Genomic DNA, 23,491 nt, shown 5'->3' with positions numbered 1-23,491 from the left:
AGGGCCACACCAGCTATACTCTTACGAATGATGACCATCTGCGCAGTACAAATCTGCTGATATTCAGAACCAGGGAGGAGAGAACGTTAACAGAATTTTCACACTGCAATTAATTGGAATCATTTTTCTTTTCACCGCAGCAGCAAATATTTTATTATGTATGACTTCTATCATTAACGTAGGCACTGTGGTGGGGGTGACTTATAAAACTTTTCACTGCATTTTTTGTGTGAAAGTACAAATTTCTATTCTACCTATACATGATCTAACAAACTGGAGGTTGCAGTAGTTGAATTATTGAAGAAATACATCACACTTAGAAGGACTGGTTTAGTGCTTATTTGGCTGGGTGGCTGGTTTACAATACAGAACGATGCCAGCAAATGGATTCAGTTCCTGCACCAGCTGAGGTTATCTTGGGTGACTCTTTCTCAACCTCTCCCCTCACCTGAGGTGTAGCGACCCTCTAGCTAATCTCACCACCATTCACCTCCGTCTAATAAGTCAACAACCATATATTCCAGTAGGACAATGGCAATGTTTTCTAAGTACCACATTGGAGTAAGTAAAGTTATTTCATGTACTGCAGAAACATGGTACTGCAGCTGAATTTTGACTTCTGTCTTGCACTTTTTAAAATGCATTCATGGGATGAGGGCATTGCAGGCTTGGCCAGCATTTATTTTGCCAATCACTAATTGCCAAGGGAGCAGTTAATTATCAACCATGTTGCTGTGGGTCTGGAGTCACGTCGGCCAGACCAGGTAAGGATGGCAGTTTCCTTCCCTACAGAACGTTAGTGAACCAGATGGGTTTTTATGACATTGACAATGGATTCATTTTCATCATTGAACTCTTATCTCCAGATTAATATTGAATTAAAATGCCGTCATCTGCCGCATTGGGGTTCAGACTCAAGTTCACTGATAATACTGCTAGACTGTTGCCTCCCCTTTTATGACTGCTGTCCCCTTCTGGATCAAAAAGCCAATGTGTTTTGGCTCATTCAGCTGTGCAACTGCTGTGTTAATACTTTTTACTTTTCCTTCTCTTTCTGCCCACCCTGCTTGAAGCGGGATGTATTTCTGATCGCAGTTGTCATTGCACATAGTAGCCTTTTGTTAAATTCTATGGCTGGCGACCACAGACTCCGCTGTGTGGGTGAGTGCTGACCAACTGCTTGCAATCCCCACTGTCCAATATTATTGCCTGATAAATGTGACATTGTTTTGGTGTCAGTAATTCCACCCACTAAATTGGATACGGTGTTGCATTTTGTTTTGTAGCATTCTTGTGAATAAAAACCTTTTTAATGATGGGGGGGAAGCAAATAACCATTTTCAATCTGCGTTATCTTATAAACGGGGAACCTCATCCATATATCTGTACGTGCAAAAACGTTCTAATTGCTTTTTGGTAATTGTTGTGAAAAATGTGTAGGACTTTAGAATTGAGCAGTAATGAGAAACTAGTATCAAGCCTTAGTTAGACCATAGTTGGAGTACTGTGCATAGTTCTAATTGCCATACTATAAACAGTGCTTATCCAGACGCACTGCTTAAATAACACTTGATTTTGATGCTTCTCTGAGACTATACTGGTGTATCATCCTGCCCTGTGATCTTGCAAGAATTAATTCATCACAAACTTGACGCATCTAATGAGGATGAGATTTCTTTTGCGGAGTGTTGTCACTCCTTGACATTTGCATGTTTGCCCTATTCTATTTACTTTCCTTCAAAAAACTTAACAATCTCTCCTAGAAATCAGTTGTACCATCCAATTTCAAAAAAAAGCTACAAATAGATTGAGTAGTGCAAGCAAGTAGTGAATGCCCTCTAATGTTGCACTGAGTAAATTGGTAAATAATTATGGTGCTTTCTAATATTCGAAAATTATAGATTTCTGTGGAAATTGATTCAGTCTGGATTGGAATGCAGGATTTGCTTGCAGGAGATTAGTAATGTGTGAAACCAAATGTTTGTGAACTGATTATCTAGTAATCTGTATAAAATTCTCCTTCCTTTTAATAGCTGTGGGCAAGCTGGTGTTGTGAACAGATCAGAAGCATTCAGTCAACTTGGTTTCTTTTAGTATGATCCCCAGAATCTTTATTTTAGTCAAACCCCATGAACTATTATTTTGCCTGTGGTCGCACCACTTGCCTTGATTTTGTTTTTGCCCGTTAGAAGGCCTGTAGTCTGTTGTGTGCAATTTGGAATTATTTCATTATTCACATTATTGAATTAGCTTCAGTTCTGTTTCTTGCCTTCTGTCTCATTGTCTGTTGTAAGTGTACAACAGCTGCAGCACGGGCACTGAAGGTGTTCTCTAGGCAGCAGCACTTCTCTGGCACTGGTGCCAATCTGTTGTCATAAGAAGCACTATTAATTGCACTTACGTGGATCTTTTTCCACGTGCAGAGATCTTTTTGAGGTTGTCGTCATACTCGCTGAGCCAGTGTCGTTGGTTGCAAACATTTCGTCACCCTGCACTTCCGGTGAATGGTCATTGTTCTGTCCCGCTTGTTATTTATATGCCTCAGTTTGCTGGAGTGGTTGGTATTACTTCCTGTTGTGTTGTTCAGTGTTTTGTACACAGGGTCTAATTCAAAGTCTTTGTTGATGGAGTTCCATTTGGAATATCAGGCCTCCAGGAATTCCCTGGTATGTCTCTGTTTGGCTTGTGCGGTCATGGAAGCGTTGTCCCCGTCGAATTTGTGACCCCCTTTGTCGAAGCAGAATAGGAGCATCTATACGGAGTCTTCGAAAGGAATGGATACCCAAAAAATACGATTCGACATTACCTCAACCCGACCAGATTCACTAATCACCTAACCATACGTCAAGGACATTTCAGAGATGACCGCAAGACTACTCAGACCCCTAGGTATCAGAATAGCCCACAAACCAGTAACCACCCTGTGACAGCCACTGACGAATGTAAAGGACCCATACCCAAAACCACCAAAACAGGTGTAATGCACAAAATACCATGCAAGGACTGTGAGAAACACTACATAGGCCAAACCAGAAGAAAACTGACAACACGGATACACAAACACCAACTAGCCACCAAGAGACTGGACTGGTTCTCACTTGTCTCACTACACGTAGACAACGAGGGACACTAAGTCCATAATCGCACAAGCCAAACAGAGACACGCCAAGGAATTCCCGGAGGCCTGGTATTCCAACCGCGACTCCATCAACAAACATATTGAACTGGATCCTATGTACAAACCATTGAGAAACAACAACGGAAGTAATACCAACTACCCCAGCAAACTGAAGCATGTAAATAACCAGCGGGTCAGAACACCGACACTTCACCAGAGGTGCACTGATGATGTTACCGAGCAGGGTGAGGAATCGTTTGCAACCAAATCCACTAGCGCGACGAGCAAGTCTACAACCCGAGACACACATCTTCTCAAACTTTAAACATACGTTTTTGATCCTACAATCATGAATGAGGGCTGTCAAAAATTGTTCTTTCTTGGCAGTAGTTCAGAAATTCAAGTGTGCTTATTTTTAAAATTGTTTCTTTTGATGTCCATAGGGTTTATTGGGTTCTTGTGTATCAGCAAACCCATATATGATTTCATGAATGTTGGGTATTGTAATAGGTTTTGAGTGATTTCATTTTCAATCTTTTGGGTTGCTGCGATTATGATAGGCATGATAATAAAACATTATCTTTTTGAGCTATCCAGTGTAGAATGAGGTCTCCTTATAGACTTCCTTAATTTCATTTAAATATTTGGAATGAATACAAATACTGCTTTGAGTCAGAGTTAAAGCTGAAATGAGATTTTAATAGGTTGAGTCTATTTTACAGCAAAGAAAGTTTGTTTAAGTTGAATGTCTAAGCACCGGGCGGCACGGTGGCTCAGTGGTTAGCACTGCAGCCTCACAGCACCAGGGACCTGGGTTTGATTCCCACCTCGGGCGACTGTCTGTGTGGAGTTTGCACATTCTCCCTGTGTCTGCATGGATTTCCTCCAGGTGCTCCAGTTTCCTCCCACAGTCTAAAGATGTGCAGGCTAGGTGGATTGGCCATGCTAAATTGCCCATAGTGTTGAGGGGTGTGTGGGTTATAGGGGGATGGGTCTGGATGGGATGCTTCATGGGGCAGTGCGGACTTGTTGGGCCAAAGGGCCTGTTCTACACTGTAGGGAATCTAATCTAATCTAATCTCATTTACGAGTGAGGCTCTTGTGGAATCTCCTGATCAAAACAGATTTACTTCTCCAGCAAAATATAGTGACTAATTACATAACACAAATTAGTGCCTCCATCACACTCTCCGAGAGCTGTGATCTACGTGTGAATGACAGGAATTTTTGGGATGATGGTATGCAGCTGGGCATTTTCTTTCTCTCTCTCCTCTACCCCCACCCCCTTTGTCAACTTTTCCTTGTGGAAACCTGTCAGTGCTGTGTCAAAATTCACCCATTATGCAAGGAGTTTTTTACTATTGATGCTAAATGTTAAATGAGAAACAAGGATATGAAAGGTGCACAAAAAGATTCACAAAATAGCTTAAGTTACCAGAAAAGGGTATAACATTTTGAAAATGGTTGTGTTTATATTTGTTTGTTTGCTTACTTGAATGACCACCTTTTCAGTTATAATTTGTGTGATGGAACATAAATTTAAATAAAGTCCAGTTAGATTTGTCTGTCTTTTATGAATGCTTTTATTATTTGACGTTAGCAGCTAACTTCTGGAAGAACAGTTTCACATTTCACAGTGTACCTTTTCTGATTGTAGCTATTCAGTAATCAATTTTTTTCAACAGTCACGTTTATGACTTTTCTTTCTGCAGGAAGAAGCCGACTCATGTGAAGGTGAATTGCTGGTTCTGCAGCCAGGATACAACCGTACCTTATGGGAACAGAAACTGCTGGGATTGTCCAAACTGTGAGCAGTACAATGGCTTTCAAGAGGTATGGGGATTTACAGCTCTTCAAGTTGCACTTCTCTCGATGCATGTGATGGCAAAGCAAGGTTTCCTTTTAACCCTTTCTTGTGTAGTGCTATCTGTTTTTCTGTGTGACAGATCTTCCAATATCAGTGAGTAAATTGGCAAAAGAGTGGGAATACTTTGCTGTATGAAAAGCAAGTTGAATTCCTAAAACTTTTGCTACAATTTTAACATTGAGACCAATTTGCTTTTTATTTTGAGGAAAAGACTGAACTTTCTGTTTGGAAGCCCATAAATGAGATTTAAAAAGTTTGCTTAAACCATTAAGAGCTCATTAATCCCCATCCTTTTTTTTTTGGCTGTAAGACCATAAGACAGTGGAGTAGAATGAGGCCAATAGCCCCATTGAGTCTGCTCCAGTGTTTGACCATGGCTGACGTGTTTGTCAACCCCATTCTCCTTCCTTCCTTCCTATAACGCTTGATCCCCTTGCTAATCGAGACCTATCTGGATGTGAGTTTGCTCGCTGAGCTGGAAGGTTAGTTTTCAGACGTTTCGTCCCCATTCTAGGTAACATCATCAGTGAGCCTCCAGTGAAGTGCTGGTGTTATGTCCCGCTTTCTATTTATTTGTTTAGGTTTCCTTGGGTTGGTGATGTCATTTCCTGTTCTTTTTCTCAGGGGATGGTAGATTGGCTCCAAATCAATGTGTTTGTTGATGGAGTTCCGGTTGGAATGCCATGCTTCTAGGAATTCTCGTGCATGTCTCTGTTTGGCTTGTTCTAGGATGGATGTGTTGTCCCAATCAAAGTGGTGTCCTTCCTCATCTGTATGTAAGGATACAAGTGATAGTGGGTCATGTCATTTTGTGGCTAGTTGATTTTCATGTATCCTGGTGGCTAGCTTCCTGCCAGTTTGTCCAATGTAGTGTTTGTCACAGTTCTTGCTAGGTATTTTGTAGATGACGTTCGTTTTGCTTGTTGTCTGTATAGGGTCTTTTAAGTTCATTAGCTGCTGTTTTAGTGTGTTGGTGGGTTTGTGGGCTACCCTGATGCCAAGGGGTCCGAGTAGTCTGGCAGTCATTTCGGAAATGCTTTTGATGTAGGGGAGCGTGGTTATGGTTTCTGGGCCTGTTTTGTCTGTTTGTTTGGGTTTGTGGCTGAGAAATCGGCGGACTGTGTTTATTGGGTACCCATTCTTTTTGAATATGCTGTATAGGTGATTTTCCTCTGCTCTGCATAGTTCCTCTGTGCTGCAGTGTGTGGTGGCTCATTGGAATAATGTTCTAATGCAGCTTCGTTTGTGGGTGTTGGGATGGTTGCTCCTGTAGTTCAGTATTTGGTCCGTATGTGTTGTTTTCCTGTAGACGCTGGTTTGAAGTTCCCCATTGGCTGTTCGCTCTACTGTGACTTATAGGAATGGCAGTTTGCTGTTGTTTTCCTCCTCTTTTGTGAATATTATGCCAGTAAAGGGTATTATTGATGGTCTTGAAGGTTTCCTCTAATTTGTTTTGTTTAGTGATGACAAAGGTGTCATCCACGTAGCGGACCCAAAGTTTGGGTTGGATGATTGGCAGAGCTGTTTGTTCGAGTCTCTGCATTACTGCCTCTGCTAAGAACCCTGATATCGGAGATCCCATGGGTGTACCGTTGGTTTGTCTGTAGGTTTTGTTATTGAAAGTGAAGTGGGTGGTGAGGCATAGGTCCACTAGCTTGATGATGTTGTCCTTGCTGATGAGGTTGGTGGTGTCTGGTGTATGTGTCTTCTGTTCTTCTAATAGTGTCATCAGTGTTTCTTTGGCCAGGTTGATGTTGATGGATGTGAACAGGGCTGTTACGTCAAAGGAGACCATTATCTCATCCTCTTCTATCTTGGTGTCTTTGGTGTTCAGGAATTCTTGGGTGGGGCGAATGGAGTGGTGGGAGTCTTCTACTAGGTGTTTTAGTCTTTGGTGTAGTTCCTTGGCTAATCTGTAGGTTGGTGTTCCAGGTAGCGACACTATGGGCCTGAGGGGGGCTTCTGATTTGTGAATTTTTGGTAGTCTGTAGAAGCGTGGTGTGTTGGATCCATCTGGTTTCATTTTTTGGAAGTCTCTCTTGTTTAATTCTCCATGATGATGATGTTACCTAGAATGGTGACGAAACGTCTGAAAACTAACCTTCCAGCTCAGCGAGCAAACTCACATCCAGAACCTCAACCTGAGCTACAAATCTTCTCAAAACTCGCTAGCACCTATGGGTGCAATACGCTAAAACTGGCCCAAAGATGGGAAACCAATGCCATCCGACAGAGTGCCACCCGCGAACAGCTGTACTTCCTGCATGAATGCCTAAGGAAACAGGTACTACCTAAATGTCTCAAATACAAACCTCCCCTTAACACCCGCTAGCCAAAAGAATAGCTGAGCAAAACGGCCGCAGAATGCTTAGAGAAATGATCAATGACGCCCACAACAGACTCCGCAAATACAACCAGGAAATTTCGCGCCAAAAAAGTTTACTCACTAACGCGACAGACCATGAATGGACAGACACAGTACAACGAGCCACAGACATCAGGCCGCGGCAAACACAGAAAATGAAAAAACTAGACCTGCAGAATAAACTAGACAGACTCACACAAAATAACAACACAGACAGCACAGAAGCATGGATTAAAAAAAAAACTTATCTGACCGACCATTAACAGACACTGAAAAAGCCGTCTTAGTAAGAGGATTAAATTACAACTTCCAGGATGCGGACAAGAAAGATTTCTTAGCAGCGTTAGAAGCAACACTGAAAGACAACAAACTCTCAGAAGAAACCCAGCAAACCATCAGACAGACAGTCGCACCAACACTAAGCAGGAAAAAGGAAGAAAACACACTGAATACACAAGAAAGGACACCACCAGCCTCATCAGCAAGGACGGCATCATCAAGCTAGTGGACCTATGCCTCACCACCCACTTCACTTTCAATAACAAAACCTACAGACAAACCAACGGCACACCCATGGGATCTCCGATATCAGGGTTCTTAGCAGAGGCAGTAATGCAGAGACTCGAACAAACAGCTCTGCCAATCATCCAACCCAAACTTTGGATCCGCTACGTGGATGACACCTTTGTCATCAACAAACACATTGATTTGGAGCCATTCTACCATCCCCTGAGAAAAAGAACAGGAAATGACATCACCAACCCAAGGAAACCTAACCAGATAATTAGAAAGCGGGACATAACACCAGCGCTTCACCGGAGGCTCACTGATGATGTTACCTAGAATGGTGACAAAACGTCTGAAAACTAACCTTCCAGCTCAGCGAGCAAACTCACATCCAGAACCTCAACCTGAGCTGTAAATCTTCTCAAAACTCGCTAAGACCTATCTATCTCTGTCTTGAATACACTGACCTTGCCAGTCACAGCAAGATCCCTGCCTCTGTTTCTTTCAGTTGTTAAGTAACTGTTATTTGCAAATGTGATTTGTGTATTTTTGAAAGGAGAAATATACCAATTGATCTTAAACAAAGTGTAAAGAGCAGGCTCAGGCTGTCTTTTGTGAGAAGAATTGACCAGTTTCTTAAACTTGTGCGCAGTCTTTTCCATGGATTTTAAAAGTCACGTTGTGTTTTCTTTCAGAATGGAGACTACAATAAGCCAATTCCTGCTCAGTACATGGAACATCTGAATCACATGGTCACCAGCTGGGCAACACCCTCTCAAGCTTCTAAAATTCAGCAGTGGCCGAATGGGCAAATTCTGTTCTGCAAGAAATGCAACAGCAACCAGCCCCTGAAGATCAAGCAGTTGGCATCTTTTGTGCCTCGGGATGAGGTGGGAGTTTAGTTTCCAGCAACCGTTAAACTTTATGCAGGCCTGGGCTCATTATGAGCCGATGTCTAGTTCGCAGTATTTGTTCCTTCTAGACTGCTAAGTTGACCTCAGTAACCATGGTTATGTTTACGTTTGGATACATCTGTACCATAGTGCTGGTGTTATTGGATGAATAATCCTGGCGCCCTAAGTTGGTTGATCTTTGAGAGAGTTTGCAACTGGGAATTCAAATGAACTTATTAAATAAACTTGGAATGAAAATACTTTTGTAGTGATGTTGGACAAGAAACTACTCGGCAATCGTTAAAAATCCACCTGGTTCACAAATGTTTTTAGGGAAAGAAATCTACCACCCTTACCAGGTGTGGCCTCTTAGTTCAGACACTCAGTAAATGTGGTTGAAGTGACCTTGATGTGCTGCCTGAAGTAATTACCTGTCAAGCGACTCAGTTGTGCTCAAAAAGCTCATCATCACCTTCTAAAGGCTGATAAACATGGACATCTACAGTTGCTACTATCTCTGAAACAATAGACAATACATAGTACGTAGAACAATACAGCATAGAACAGGCCCTTTGGCCCTTGATATTGCAACGACCTGTGAACTAATCTCAGCCCATCCCCCTACACTATCCCATCATCATCCATCTGCTTATCTAAGGACTGTTTAAATGCCCCTCATGTGGCTGAGTTAACTACATTGGCAGGCAGGGCATTTCACGCCCTTACCACTCTGAATAAAGAACCTGCCTCTGACATCTGTCTTAAATCTATCACCCCTCGATTTGCAGCTATGCCCGCTCGTACAAGCCGACGTCATCATCCTCGGAAAAAGACTCTCACTGTCCATCCTATCTAATCCTCTGATCATCTTGCATGCCTCTATTAAATCCCCTCTCAGCTGCCTTCTCTCCAATGAGAACAGACCCAAGCCCCTCAGCCTTTCTTCATAAGGCCTTCGCTCCAGATCACGCAACATCCTGTTAAATCTCCTCTGCACCTTTTCCAATGCTTCCACATCCTTCCTGTAATGGGTCGACCAGAACTGCACGCAATATTCCAAGTGAGGCCACACTAGCGTTTTGCATAGTTGCAGCATGACATCACAGCTCTAGAACTTCTACCAATGAAACCTAACACACTGTAAGTCCTCTTAACAGCACTATCAACCTGGGTGGCAACTTTCAGGGATCTATGTACATGGACACCAAGATCCCTCTGCACATCTACACTACCAAGAATCTTTCCATTGATCCTGTATTCTCCCTTCCTATTATTCTTCCTAAAGTGAATCACCTCACATTTATCCGCATTTATTTACCACCTCTCAGCCCAATTCTGCAGTTTATCCAAATCTCCCCACAACCTGCAACATTCTTCCACACTGTCCACCACTCCACCGACTTTAGTGTCATCTGCAAACTTACTAACCCATCCACCTATGCCTGCGCCCAAGTCCTTTATAAAAATGACAAACAGGAGTGGTCCTAAAACAGATTCTTCAGACACACCACGAGTAACCGGACTCCAGGCTAAATATTTTCCCTCAACCACTACTCGTTGTCTTCTTACAGAAAACCAGTTTCTACTCCAAACTGCTAAATCTCCCTCAATCCCATGCCCCTGTATTTTCTCCAATAGCCTACCATGTGGAACGTTATCAAAGGCTTTACTGAAGTCCATGTACACCACATCAACTGCCCTACCCTCATCCACATGCTTGGTCACCTTCTCAAAAAAACTCAGTGAGGTTTGTGAGACATGACCTCCCCTTGACGAATCCATGCTGACTATCTCCAATCAAATTGATGTTTGCTAGATGCTTATAAATCTTATCTCTTATCCTTTCCAAACATTTTCCTACAACAGACGTAAGGCTCACAGGTTTGTACTTACCTGGGTCATCTCTACCCTTCTTGAATAAGGGCACAACATTTGCAATTCTCCAGTCCTCTGGTACTAAACCTGTAGACAATGACCACTCAATGATCAAGGCCAAAGGCTCCACCATCTCCTCCCTAGCTTCCCAGAGAATCCTCGGAAAAATACCATCTGGCCCGGGGATTTATCTACCTTCACACCTTGTAGAATTGATAACACCTCCTCCTTACTAACCTCAATCCTTTTAATTCTAGAAGCCCGTAACTCAGTCTTCTCCTCTACAATATTCTCCTTTTCCTAAGTGAAAACAGATGAGAAATATTCGTTTGGCACTGCTCCGATTTCCACAGGGTCCACACACAACTTCCCACTTCTGTCTTTGACTGGCCCTATTCCTAACCTAGTCATCCTCTTATTCCTCACGTACCTATAGAAAGCTTTAGGGTTCCCCTTTATTCTACCTGCTAATGTCTGCTCATGTCCCCTCCTTGTTCTTAACTCTCTCTTTAAATCCTTCCTCGCTAATCTGTAACTCTCCTCATCTGAACCATCTCGTCTCATCGTCACATAAGCTTCCCTCTTCCGCTTAACAAGAGATACAATTTCTTTAGTAAACCACGGTTCCCTTACCATATCACTTCCTCCCTGCCTGATAGGGACATACCTATCGAGGGCGCACAATATCTGTTCCTTTAAACCAGCTCCACATTTTGACAGTCCTCATCCCCTGCATTTTGCTACTCCATTCTATGCCTCCTAAGTCTTGCCTAATCGCATTATAACTGCCCTACCCCCATCTATAACTGTTTCCCTGTGGCATGTTCCTATCCCTTTCCATCGCGAAACTAAACGTAACCGAATTATGGTCATTCTCTCCAAAGTGTTCACCTACCACTAAATCAAACACCTGGCCTGGTTCATTACCAAGTACCAGATCCAGTGTGGCCTCCCCTCTTGTCGGCCCTTCGACATACTGTGTCAGGAAACTGTCCTGCACAAATTGGACAAAAACTGATCAATCCAACATACTCGAGATATAACAATTCCAGTCAATGTTAGGGAAGTTAAAGTCTCCCATAATGATCACCCTGTTCCTTTCACTCCTGCCCAGAATCGTTTTGCCAGTCCTCTCCTCCACATCCCTGGAACTCTGCGGAGGCCAATTTTTAAAAAAAACTCCCAGCAGCGTGACCTCTCCTGTTTCTGACCTCGGCCCATACCACCTCAGTAGACGAGTCCTCAGCAAAAATTCTTTCAGCCACTGTTATACTGTCCCTGACTAACAAAGCCACACCTCCCCCTCTTTGACCACCTTCCCTGATCTTTATGAAAGATCGAAACCCTGGAACCTGCAACATCCATTCCTGACACTGTTCTATCCATGTCTCCAAAATGGCCACAACATTGAAGTCCCAAGTACCTATCCAAGCTGCAAGCTCACCTACCTTAATCCGGATACTCCTGGCATTAAAGTAGACACACTTCAAACCAGCTTGTCGCCTGCCAGCACACTCCTGTGACAGTGAGATCCTGCCCATGTCCTTCCTACTGTCTTCCTCCTGTGTACTGGAACTACACCTCGGTTTCCCATCCCTCTGCTGAGCTAGTTTAAATCCACCCAGGATATTAGTACCCCTCTGGTTCAAGTGGAGACTGTTCTGTTTGTAGAGGTCCCACCTCTACAAACATCCTGGTAATGCCTGTAAATCTGGATGCTGAAGGAATGATATATTTGCATTTCAGATAGCAAGTGGCTTGGAAAGGAACTTACATGGAAATGCCACCACTTACTTTTGCTGCATCCTTGATGGCAGCTCTTGTGGGTTTGGAAGCTGCCTAAGGAGTCTAAGTGAAGTTTTGCATTGCATCTGAGCTTCTGTGATGAACAGAATGAATTCTTGTGGATGTGGTACTGAACAACAGAGCTGCTTGGATAGTGTCAAGCTTCTGGTGTTGTTTTTAAGTTGCACCCACCCAGGCAAGTAGGAAGTATTCCATCACACTTCTGACCTGTGTCAGGTAGATGGTTGACAGGCTGCCTTTTGGTTGGGGCTGGGGACGGCATGGGGTGAGGTCAGAGAGCCAGTTCTTTTTTGCAGGATTCCTTCTCTATAACCTGTTCTTACAACCAATGTGCATTTATGTGGCTAGTCCAGTATTATTTTGGGTCAGCAGTAATACCCAGGATGTTGATAGAGGGATTCTGTATTGGTAATGCTATTGAATATTAAAAGAATGGTTAGATGCTCTCTTCTCGGAGATGGCGATTATTTGGCATTTCTGAAGTGTGAACGTTAATTGCCACACATTAGTCAAAACCTTGATTTTTGTCCAGGTTTTGCTGCATTTGGATATGGACTGCTTCAGAATCTGAGGTCATGCAAACAGCAGTCAATATTATGCAAACATCACTAAACATCATCACTTCTGACTTCTTGTATATAAAAAAGATCTTTTGGCGAAGTGGTTAAGATGGGTTGAACCTAGGAGCTCCTAGGCAGAGATGTTCTGGAGCTGAGGTAACTGCCCCCAACAACTACAACTATATACCTGTGTTAGGCATGACTCTGACCAGTGTAGAGTTTCCCCCTTGATTCTTATTGACTCTAGTTTTAGGCTGGCCTTTAAATGTCAAGGGCAGTCACTCTCGTTGATGTTTGAATCAAGACTGTAATGAGATGAAGTGATGAGTGGCCCTGATGAAGCTTAAACTGCATGTCAGTGAGCAGGTTATTGCTAAGGAAGTGCTATTTGATAACACTGATGACATATTCCATCACTTTACTGATGATTGAGAGTTGACTGCTGGGTCAGTAATTGATGAGGTTGGGTTTTCCAATTTTGCGTAAAATGGGCAGATGGTTAGATGGCAGTGTGGAGTTACAGGCATGGCAATTTCTGGAGCACACATCGTCAGTATTCTTGCCAGTACTCTTGTTTGTTTTTTCCAAGGCCCATAGCCCTGGTGTCCAAAGACTCCAACCATTGCATGATATCACATGGCCAAAATCAAATTTGCAGCACTTGTGATGTCGGTGACCACACAAAGCCAAAATGGATCATCCACTCTGCATTTCTAGCTGAAGACCATTGCATATGTTTTAGGATTATATTTTGCTCAGAAGTCCTGGGCTCTTCTATTATTGAGGATGAAGATATTTGTGGAGCTGCCACCACCACCACCAGACAGTTCATTTGGCCATGAGTCATTATTCGTCACCATAGCAGAACTGCAGAGCTTAGATCTGATCCAGGGATTGTGGAATTGTTTTGTTGTGCCTATCACTTGCTGCTTACATTGTTTGGCCAGCGCATAGTCCAGTTTTGTAGGTTCATGAATTTGATGCCTCACTTTTTAGGTTCTGCCTGGTGTTGCTGTTGGTATGTGCTCCTGCAGCCTTCATTGAACCAAAGGTTCATTCCCTGGCTTGATGGTAACAGTAGAGTAGAGAATGTGCCAGGCCACAATATTGCATGTTTGTTGGAGTACAATTTTGGTGTTGGTCGTCGAATCCCTATAATGTGGATCCAAGGCCATTTGGCCCATCGAGTCTGCATCAACCCTTAGAGCAGCCCACTCTGTCCCATAACCTCACATCTACCCTGCCTAATCCATCCGGCCTACATGTCCCTGAACACCATAGACAATTTACGTGACCTGCACATCTTTGGACTGGGTGGAAGCTGGAGCACCTGGAGGAAACCCACACAGACATGGGGACCAAGTGCAAATCTAAAACAGATAACCACCCGAGGTTGTAATCGAACCCGGGTCACTGGCACTGTGAGGCAGAAGTGCTAATCGCTGAGCCACAACACATTGTGTATGCCCAGTCTTGAGTTGCTAAATCTGTTCAGAGTCTGTCCGGTTTAGCATATGCAATAGTGGAAGATATTTACAACTGAGGATAATAGTCCAGCACCTCCATATATTTTCCTTAAGGAATGTATGTGTATTCGAGGTGGCTCAGAGGAGATTTTGTAGCATTGCACCAAAAATGAATGAATTATCTTAAGGAAAGATTGGATAAGCTCAGCTTGTTTTCATGGACTTCAGGATGGTTGGTTTGATTTTAATTGAAGTTTAAAAGGTTTTGAATGTGGGAAGGATGTACAGTATATACTAGTGGATGAGTCCAGAATTAAGGTACACTTTTAAAATGAGGAGTCACTCAGAGATGAGGGAAATTTTTGAGGGTTGTGCAACTTTGGAACGTACTGCCTTCTGAGGCAGAGAGGTAGTTGAATATTTTAAGGTAATCAGGGATTGACGGGAATGTGAAATCTGGAACATAAATGGATCAGCATGATCTTATTGAATGGCAGTGTATGTTTGAAGGCCTGATTGGTCCGCTTGTGCTCCAAATTCATGACTAAGTAACAACAATGGGCATGTCCCATGTGTAAATTGAAATTTCTTGTCACCAGTACATTTGGATCAGTATTTTGCTATAGATGAGTTGGAATCAAAAGGAAATGCTGGAACAGTGTGAACGAAGTCATGATTTTTTTTAGATTAGATTCCCTACAGTGTGGAAACAGGCCCTTCGGCCCAACAAGTCCACACCACCCCATGAAGCATCCCACCCAGACCCATCCCTGAACACTATGAGCAATTTAGCAAGGCCAATCCACCTAGCCTGCACATTTGGACTGCGGGAGGAAACCGAAGCACCCGGAGGACACCCACGCAGACTCGGGGAGAATGTGCAAACTCCACACAGACAGTCACTGGAAGTTGGAATCGAACCCAGGTCCCTGGTGCTGTGAGGCTGCAGTGCTAATCACTGAGCCATCATGCCACTCCCTTTCACACTTTACAATGAAGTTGTTTTTCTATTGATTTGAAGTAATTTCTATCAGGAGATAAACCTTGCATCTAACTTTTTTGCTGTAGGTATTTTTGTTTTAGCGAGTTAAATCTGCATTAAATTTGTAGAAGTTTGGAAAACTGATGTCCTCCTAGCTCTGGTTTAAGGCAGAAGATTCAAGTTCCAAGCTGTTTATTAATCTCCTCCTAGCCTTAGTCACATGAGGTGGGGGTGTTCACTAAATTCGGACAAATGAGGGGGGAAAAAGTGATCTTAGGCTTTGAATTATGCAGCACCTAAAAGCGTAATAATGTATCATTAACATTAGGTAGCCCTTTGCCTTGACAAGGGCAAATCTTCATCACTAGTTGTGGAGTTTTACGAGTTTTGATCTTAAATTTAGAAGAACCGACTTACACATTATTATCTTTCTTGAGAAATTTGGGCAAAAGCCTCAGCCTCAAGTGGTTGTAAACTAAAGACTAAAATGAGGCGTGAGATGACTATAGCAAATGGCATGTTACCGCTTATGTGTTTGAAAAGCCTGGAAGGAGTTTTGCAGCTCCTTTGCATCAAGATCCTGGAAAAGTATGAGAGATAGAATGACTGGCCTTTATTTTCATAGAGGGAGATTGAAGACAGGGTAGGCATGCTCAAGTGCAACAAGTACAGACACTGAAAACCAAAAGAACTGCAGATGTTGTAAATCAGGAACAAAACCAGAGATAACGGGAACTGCAGATGCTGGAGAATCCAAGATAACTAAGTGTGAAGCTGGATGAACACAGCAGGCCAAGCAGCATCTTAGGAGCACAAAAGCTAACGTTTAGGGGCTAGACCCTTCATCAGAAAACAAAAACAGAACTTGCTGGAAATACTCAGCAAGTCTGGCAGCATATGTGAAGAACATATCAGAGTTAATGTTCCTCAGAACAGTACAGATATTGCTTGTTATTAACAGGGTAGCTTGGGTGTTTTTAACTTTGGCTGTTGTAGATGACCTTCACCCTTCCTCCCATTGTTGGGGGCTGTGCAAGTCTCACCTTCTACAATTTTCTCTCTGAACTCAACACCCTGTTTTCTTCATTCCTTTTTCGTTTTATAGACCATCCTTTTAAAACTTGACTGGAAGTAAATTTTTGCATTATTTGTTGTAATAGTTTACTACTTTGCATGATATCCCTTTTGATTTTCACTAAAGCATCTTTGACCGCTAATCTACATTTGAATGAAGTTGCGAATAGGCAGGCCATTCCACCAAAGCAGTTGCTATTGAGATTAAAGTACAAATTGTTTTCCAGTATGATTTCAAGACTATGTTTTGAAGCTATCTGCAAATCCTCCAGGCCATAGTATTGCAATACAAACAATGCTGCCAAATACACTTTAGCAACATTGCCTTTGCTGTAAGACTTAGCATTACACGATTAAATTATCCTTCGTCCTGGAGGCATTTTATTCTTGTCAATTTATTTTTCCTTACTTTATTCACATGAGCCATAAGCATAGGTAACATAATTGCCTGTCCCTTGTTGCCCTTGGGAAGATGATGTTGAGCTGTGATTTGAACATGCTGTAGTCCTTCTGCTGTAGGTAGACCTGCAATGCCTTTCAGGAGGGATTGGACTGAGGTACGGAGAAAGGAATATTTAGTTAACTCTTTTTGTTACTTTGTAAGTGTGGTATATTTTCTGTGCTGAAGCATGTGTTTTATTTATGGGCTTAGCAATGTTAAAGCATTGCTGGCTTGGTAATGGAAGTGTTCTCACTAAGTGCCAGAATATAGTTGATTGTGCACATACTTTGAATTCTGGCATAAATAATATGTCTTGTGTTGAAGCCCTTGTCTTTCTCTGGTTTATATTGCAGTACTATTCTGACTATACTTCAAATATTAAATGAGCTATAAAATGATTTGGGATGTCTTGAGTTTGTGAAAGAGCCTGTCAAACAGAATTGAAGATAACTAATTTGAATTATTTTGGATTGTGAGGTAGAGGTAGTGAAGCACGTATTCGAGTTGAAGTCTCGTTTAAAACCTGGCTGATATCTTTATTTACGTATTCCGTTTTCTTATCTCCAACAAGGACATGTAAAGTCTATGAACTAACTATTCCAGTATTTTCATAGCCAGTCTCCTGTAGCTCATCCTAAGCTCAACTGCCCATATTTTACACTGGGTCCTGTTTACCCACCACCCCTACTTTAAATAAACTTACTTTGATTCCTGGTATGAAAATGCTTAAATTTTTAAAATTCCCACCCTTAATTTCAAGTCCCTTGCTGTCTCCTTTTTCTGACCTGTTTTCCAATCCTTCAAAATCTCTGCACTTTTCGAAGTCTCACTTCTTGTAAATTGCTGGTTTTTAAGCACTGTATTCACAGCTCCTTAATTTCTGGCATTCCCGCATAAAGTCTCCACTATTCACCCCTATGCACTTCTTAAAACCTACCCCTAACCAAGATTTATGGTTTCTTGTCCAAAGGTCTCTTCCTGTGGCTCAGCATTGAGTTTTATTTGGACATTTCCTTGATGCACTTTGGTATGTTAAAAGGTGCTACAGAAATGCAAGCTGTTTTAACGTATTAAGTATTAATGCATATTAAATATTAATTAATTTATAATCCTGTATTCTCAATTTGGTGGTAGAGAATAAACTTTGGAACAGTACTCTTGACTGTGACATATTAGTTTTGCTTTAAATGGGAACATTGATATGAGTGCACCTTCTGCATGTTGTTGGCCTGTGGTAAGTGGGATGTGCAAGCTGCTTCCTAAAGCTTACTCATTCAGCATCTTATTTACTGTTAGACAAGCTTGCAGCCTCTATCTATTACAGCATCATATTGTGAGGTTAACAATGACATTCTTAATACAGTAGAGGGTGCTGTAGTTACAACAATTGATTGAAGCCTGGCGCTGATGATTATTATTTAGCCTGTTTTTCTAATCAGTTCAGCGATGTTATTGCACACCTCTGGAGCAGTTGAGACTTGATGTTATTTCACACCTCTGGAGCCGTTGAGATTTGAATGCAGGCCTCTCAGTCCGGGGAGGGGGACTCTATCGCTACGCCACAAATTAATATTTAACAAAAAAAGGGATGAACTTTACATCGTCTTTACTGTTATTGCTAGTCTAGATCTGCCTATTCATTCATTTTTACAAGCTGTTGAAATGTGTTGTTTAGTGACTAAAGCAAAGTACTGCAGGTGCTGGTAACCTGAAATTAAAAGCAACATACTAGAAATACTCATTTCTAGTAGCATTTGTAGAGAGAGAAAAACAGAGTTAATATTTCAGAAAGTCAGCTAATGCTGCTAGGTCCGCTAAATATTTCCAGGTTTTATGTTTCTTTTTAATGGTTTCCTGACATTGGCCACTGGGCTGCACATAGTTTGTAAACTGAACATTGCAGTCTGGATGTGGTTCTTTTTCTGTATAATAATAGTTTCAAAGTTTGTATGCTTTACTGTATCTGCTTTAACAGCAGTAGAGATGGGTTCTACTATGGGTTAAGTAAGGGGTCACCAAACTTCTTATAGAGGAGGATTGTCATCTTCTTGCATATCCTTGCATAATGGAGTTAGAAGTGGTGTTTTCACATATTCTATATTTTTAAATAAATAATACCTCTAATAAAAATGCTTTTGATCTCTAAATATGCCAACAATATTTGGTGGCACATATTTAGCCAAATATAGACAATAACAATAAAACTACTTGTATTTATATCACAGTGTGAAGCTGGAGGAAAACAACAGGCCAGGCAGCATCAGAGGAGCAGGAAAGCAGATGTTTCGGGTCAGCACCCTTCTTCAGAATTGGGTCCTGACCTGAAACGTCTGCTTTCCTGGCCTGCTGTGTTCCTCCTGCTCCACACTGTGTTATCTCTGACTCCAGCATCAGAGTTCTTACTGTCTCCGAATTTATATCACACCTCTTTAGTTAAACATTCCAAGACACTTCACTGGAATGTTATCAAACAAGATTTGACACCGGGCCATGTATAGAGAAATTGGGGAAGATGAAATCAAAGAGGTAGCTTTTAAGGAAAATCTTAGCGTGGCAGGAAGAGCTGAGAGATTTACGGAGGGAATTTCAGAGTGTAGGGTCTCAGGACTGAGCAAAGGACCAGTATTGGAGGAGCACAGATGTATTGAGAGGCTGGTTGACCTGGAGGAGATGAGAGAAAAGGAAAGACTGAGCACGATGGAGGGATTTGAAAACAAAGATGAGGATTTTTTTTAAGAGAAGTATTGCTTATCCTTAATGGGAAGAATGCACTGAAAGTCTAGCCAACTATTCCACAAGTCATCACAATATGAAATAATCCTCCGGCTCTGGTCACCCAGTTATAGGAGAGATGATATTAAGCTGGAGAGGGTTCCGAAGAGATTTACCAGGATAAAGCTGGGTATGGAAGGTTTGAGTTATAGAATACGATTGGATCAGGTGGGACTTTTTTCACTGGGGCATAGGAAATTGAGAGTGACCTGATACAAGATTATGAAATAATGAGAGGTATAAATCAAGTTAATGATAGATTTCAAGACTTGTGGCCCCAATTTTAAGGTGAGACGAGATAGACTTAAAAATGACATGAAAGGCAAATGTTTTACTCTGGATTGTTCACGTGTGGAATGAACTTCCTGAGGAGCTGGTGGCTGCAGGAACAATTGCAACGTTTAAAAGACTTTTGGATAAGCACATGAATAAGAGAGTTTTCAAGTGATTATGTGCGGTATAGACCGAAGGGTCTGTTTACATGCTTATGACCATATAAATAGGTGATCACCAGATACTTATAGTTTTGTCTTGAGTTATAAAAGTAGAACTAGAATCCAAACTTCCCTTTTTCTGATTTAGTTTTTCAAATAAAATGTACTTAGTTATTACAGGGCCTAACTTGGGTCAGTTAGCTTCAGAGTTCGATTACGTTGGATTTTTGGTGCAAGATAGGATGTGGCAATAATGGCTTGGGTGAGCTGTTAGACTACAAAACTACTTTGCATCGTCATGGCACTGATTTATTGACTTGGTTTGTTGAAGTATGAACTATCCCAAAAGGTTTATGTTGGAGATTTTCATCAAGTTATTACTACATTCAGAATTTCAATATAAATAACATGAAGCCAGGTTATCTTTTTCCTATGTGATAGTCCCTTTGACCAGGAGTGTGATTTCTAATGGTGTGATTGTATGCTTTGAGAGTTTAAATTTTATAGGTGAGATGAAAAAAAATGATTTTGTTCCCCCTTTATCATGTGTCACTTACATTATTTGTTCAGGCTGCCTGTATAAACCAATTTATTTGTTTATTTGTTTATTATTTGCCTCATGTACTGAGTATAGGAATACATAAGTACAGTGAAAAGTACACAAAGTCACCATTCACTGGCACCCACTTGGTTACAAAAACCAGAATTAAAAGATTTAACAGAGTCAACAGGTTAGTTAAAACGTTTTGAAAAATTGAACAGAGACTTGGAAAATTGACTTCCTGTACTCTTGCATGATGGAATTTTTACACTAACTTGACTTCAAAGGCACTTGGTTGTCCATGTTTTCAAAATTGACTATGATCCAATCTCCTTACACCCATGAAAACCTTCAGCCCTATAAACCATCAGATGCTTGTGATCCTCGAATTCTTGTGCCAGGAACATATTTATAGATCATGGAGATTGCAATATGGGCATAACTGGATTACAAAAGATTTATCAGTCATAAGAAAATAATAAAAAAAGGAGCAGGAATAGGCCACCTGGCCTGTCAAAACTGCTGTGCTATTCAATAAGGTCTTGGCTGATATTTTCATGTACCCAGCTCCACTTTCCCTGCTTATCATAGTGCTGAATCCCTTTGCTGTTCAAAAATCCATCTGTCTTAGCCCTAAAAACATCCAACAGGGTAGGAATTTCACAGATTCACAATCCTTTGGGTGAAGAAGTTCCTCCTCAACTCAGTCCTGAATCTGCACCCCATTATTTTGGGGCTGTGCCCCCTAGTTGTAGTTTCACTTGTCAGTAGAAACGACCTCCCTGCTTCCAACTTATCTATTCCCTTCATAATTTTATATGCTTCTGTCAGATCTCCCTTACAAAAGATGGGTTTTGGAGGGGTGGTGGATTGGGAACCTGAAAGTGCTGCCAGAGTCTTCCTGATATTTAGTCAGGGAAAGGGGAGAGTTCTTGGCACTGTCTCAAATTAAATTGTGTTGGTGGATCCAAATTGTGATTTGGTTGAACAGTTTGAAGCTGGTAGCTTTAATCCACTCAAAAGTCAGTGTATTCATTGCCCTTAGATTTGTAATGCTACGTTCCAGTAATGGCACCTCAAATCCAAATCATGCAACAGTAAATCTCACACACGTTGCCAGTTACTTCCACTTGCTCATTACTCAGTGAATAAATAGTTGGGAATGTTTGTGTGTAAATTGATGAAACTGAAATTTGTGGCTTTATCATAGCTTCATCTCAAGTAAGCAGCTTATTAGTGAAGGATTACGTTTGCATTGTTTCAATAAACAATTCCTACCACTTCTTACTGCACTAATACTTGTAACTTTAGACTGCATACAAAACTAAACATCCCAATTACTAGTTGCTGCACTGTAATTCTGGTAATACAAGAACTTCCAAGACGCATCAAAATTTTATCAACTGGATATCAGTAAATTTCAGTGCAAAATTAAGCTTCATGTTCCCTAGTATTCAAACTATTGGTGTTTTGTCATTTTTTTCAGCATGCGCAATTTCTGGAATGTGTTTTGGAACCAATATCAAGATCAGTTTAAAAATCATTCCAGCTGCTCTGTTTCAGTGGCTGTGACTAATTGGTTAAGTAGTGTGTTGAAATTAGATTAGATTAGATTCCCTACAGTGTGGAAACAGGCCCTTTGGCCCAACAAGTCCACACCGCCCCTTGAAGCATCCCACCCAGACCCATTCCCCTATAACCCACACACCCTGAACACTAAGGGCAATTTAGCATGGACGATCCACCTAGCTGCACATCTTTAGACTGTGGGAGGAAACCAGAGCACCCAGAGGAAACCCACGCAGACACAGGGAGAATGTGCAAACTCCACACAGACAGTTACCCAAGGCTGGAATCGAACCTGGGTCCCTGGTGTTGTGAGGCTGCAGTGCTAACCACTGAGCCACCTTGCTGCCCTGCCACACAGACAAAATTGTGAAAGCCGAGTATCCCTGCAACTCTGCACTCTATCGAAAATTGAGATCAGGAAGATTGAAACTAGAGATGGAGCTTGAGATAAGACACTTTTTCTTTAAAGACTCATAATTTCTGTGTTCTTTGGATGTGAACTTCCCTTCCCCAAATGGTAGCAGAAGCTGGTTCTTAAATTTATTAAGGCTGAAGTAAAAGTATTTTTGATAGAGAAGAGAGTCAAAAGTTAAGGGGAGCAGGCTGGAAAGTCGAGCTGAGACCATGTCAGATCACCTGTGATTTTATTGAATGGTGCAGTAGGCTCAACGAGGTGAATGGCCCTCTCTTCCTGTTGGAATGCACAGATTAAAGTGAAGGCTAATATATTTGTGGTTATCCACTTTAAACCAGGCACCTCATTAGTGTTCTTCCTAGAGAGCACTATTTATGCAATAGCATTGATTGGGAGAAGAGTTGTCTTGCAGTTCTACACTTGACTGTGCTAAGTTTTTAATTTCTTAATTGAATTTTTGATGCCTGCCCAAAGGTTTTACCATTTAGTGACGGATAATACCAAAAAAATCTGTAGCTGCCGGTTTTGGTTTTGTCTGTTGGGTGCTTGAACTTTTGACTGTAACTTCCAACGTTTACATGTTCTTTTAAGTGTGCCTGCAAGTTTCTCACCATTTGACATTCAATCCTGATGTGTAATTATATGGATGTGAGTTTGCTCGCTGAGCTGGAAGGTTAGTTTTCAGACGTTTTGTCACCATTCTAGGTAACATCATCAGTGAGCCTCCGACGAAACGCTGGTGTTATGTCCCGCTTTCTATTTATCTGGTTAGGTTTCCTTGTCGGAGGCTCACTGATGATGTTAC

At 41.7% G+C, this 23,491-nt stretch overlaps 1 protein-coding gene across 4 annotated transcripts in view; it reads left to right on the top strand.

The window, feature by feature from the left end:
- Positions 1-23,491, top strand: part of tmem201 (transmembrane protein 201) — a 180,677-nt gene that overhangs the window by 18,333 nt on the left and 138,853 nt on the right. For all 4 annotated transcript variants that reach the window (XM_059655594.1, XM_048561397.2, XM_048561398.2 and 1 more), the window contains exons 2-3: positions 4,831-4,951; positions 8,553-8,747. In XM_059655594.1, coding sequence (XP_059511577.1) covers positions 4,831-4,951; positions 8,553-8,747 — 316 coding nt within the window. The remainder of the gene's footprint in view (positions 1-4,830; positions 4,952-8,552; positions 8,748-23,491) is intronic.

Source organism: Stegostoma tigrinum, chromosome 28 (assembly GCF_030684315.1).
Source record: "Stegostoma tigrinum isolate sSteTig4 chromosome 28, sSteTig4.hap1, whole genome shotgun sequence".
In the NCBI taxonomy this organism is placed as follows: Eukaryota; Metazoa; Chordata; class Chondrichthyes; order Orectolobiformes; family Stegostomatidae; genus Stegostoma; species Stegostoma tigrinum.
This window is presented reverse-complemented; position numbering and strand designations above follow the sequence as displayed.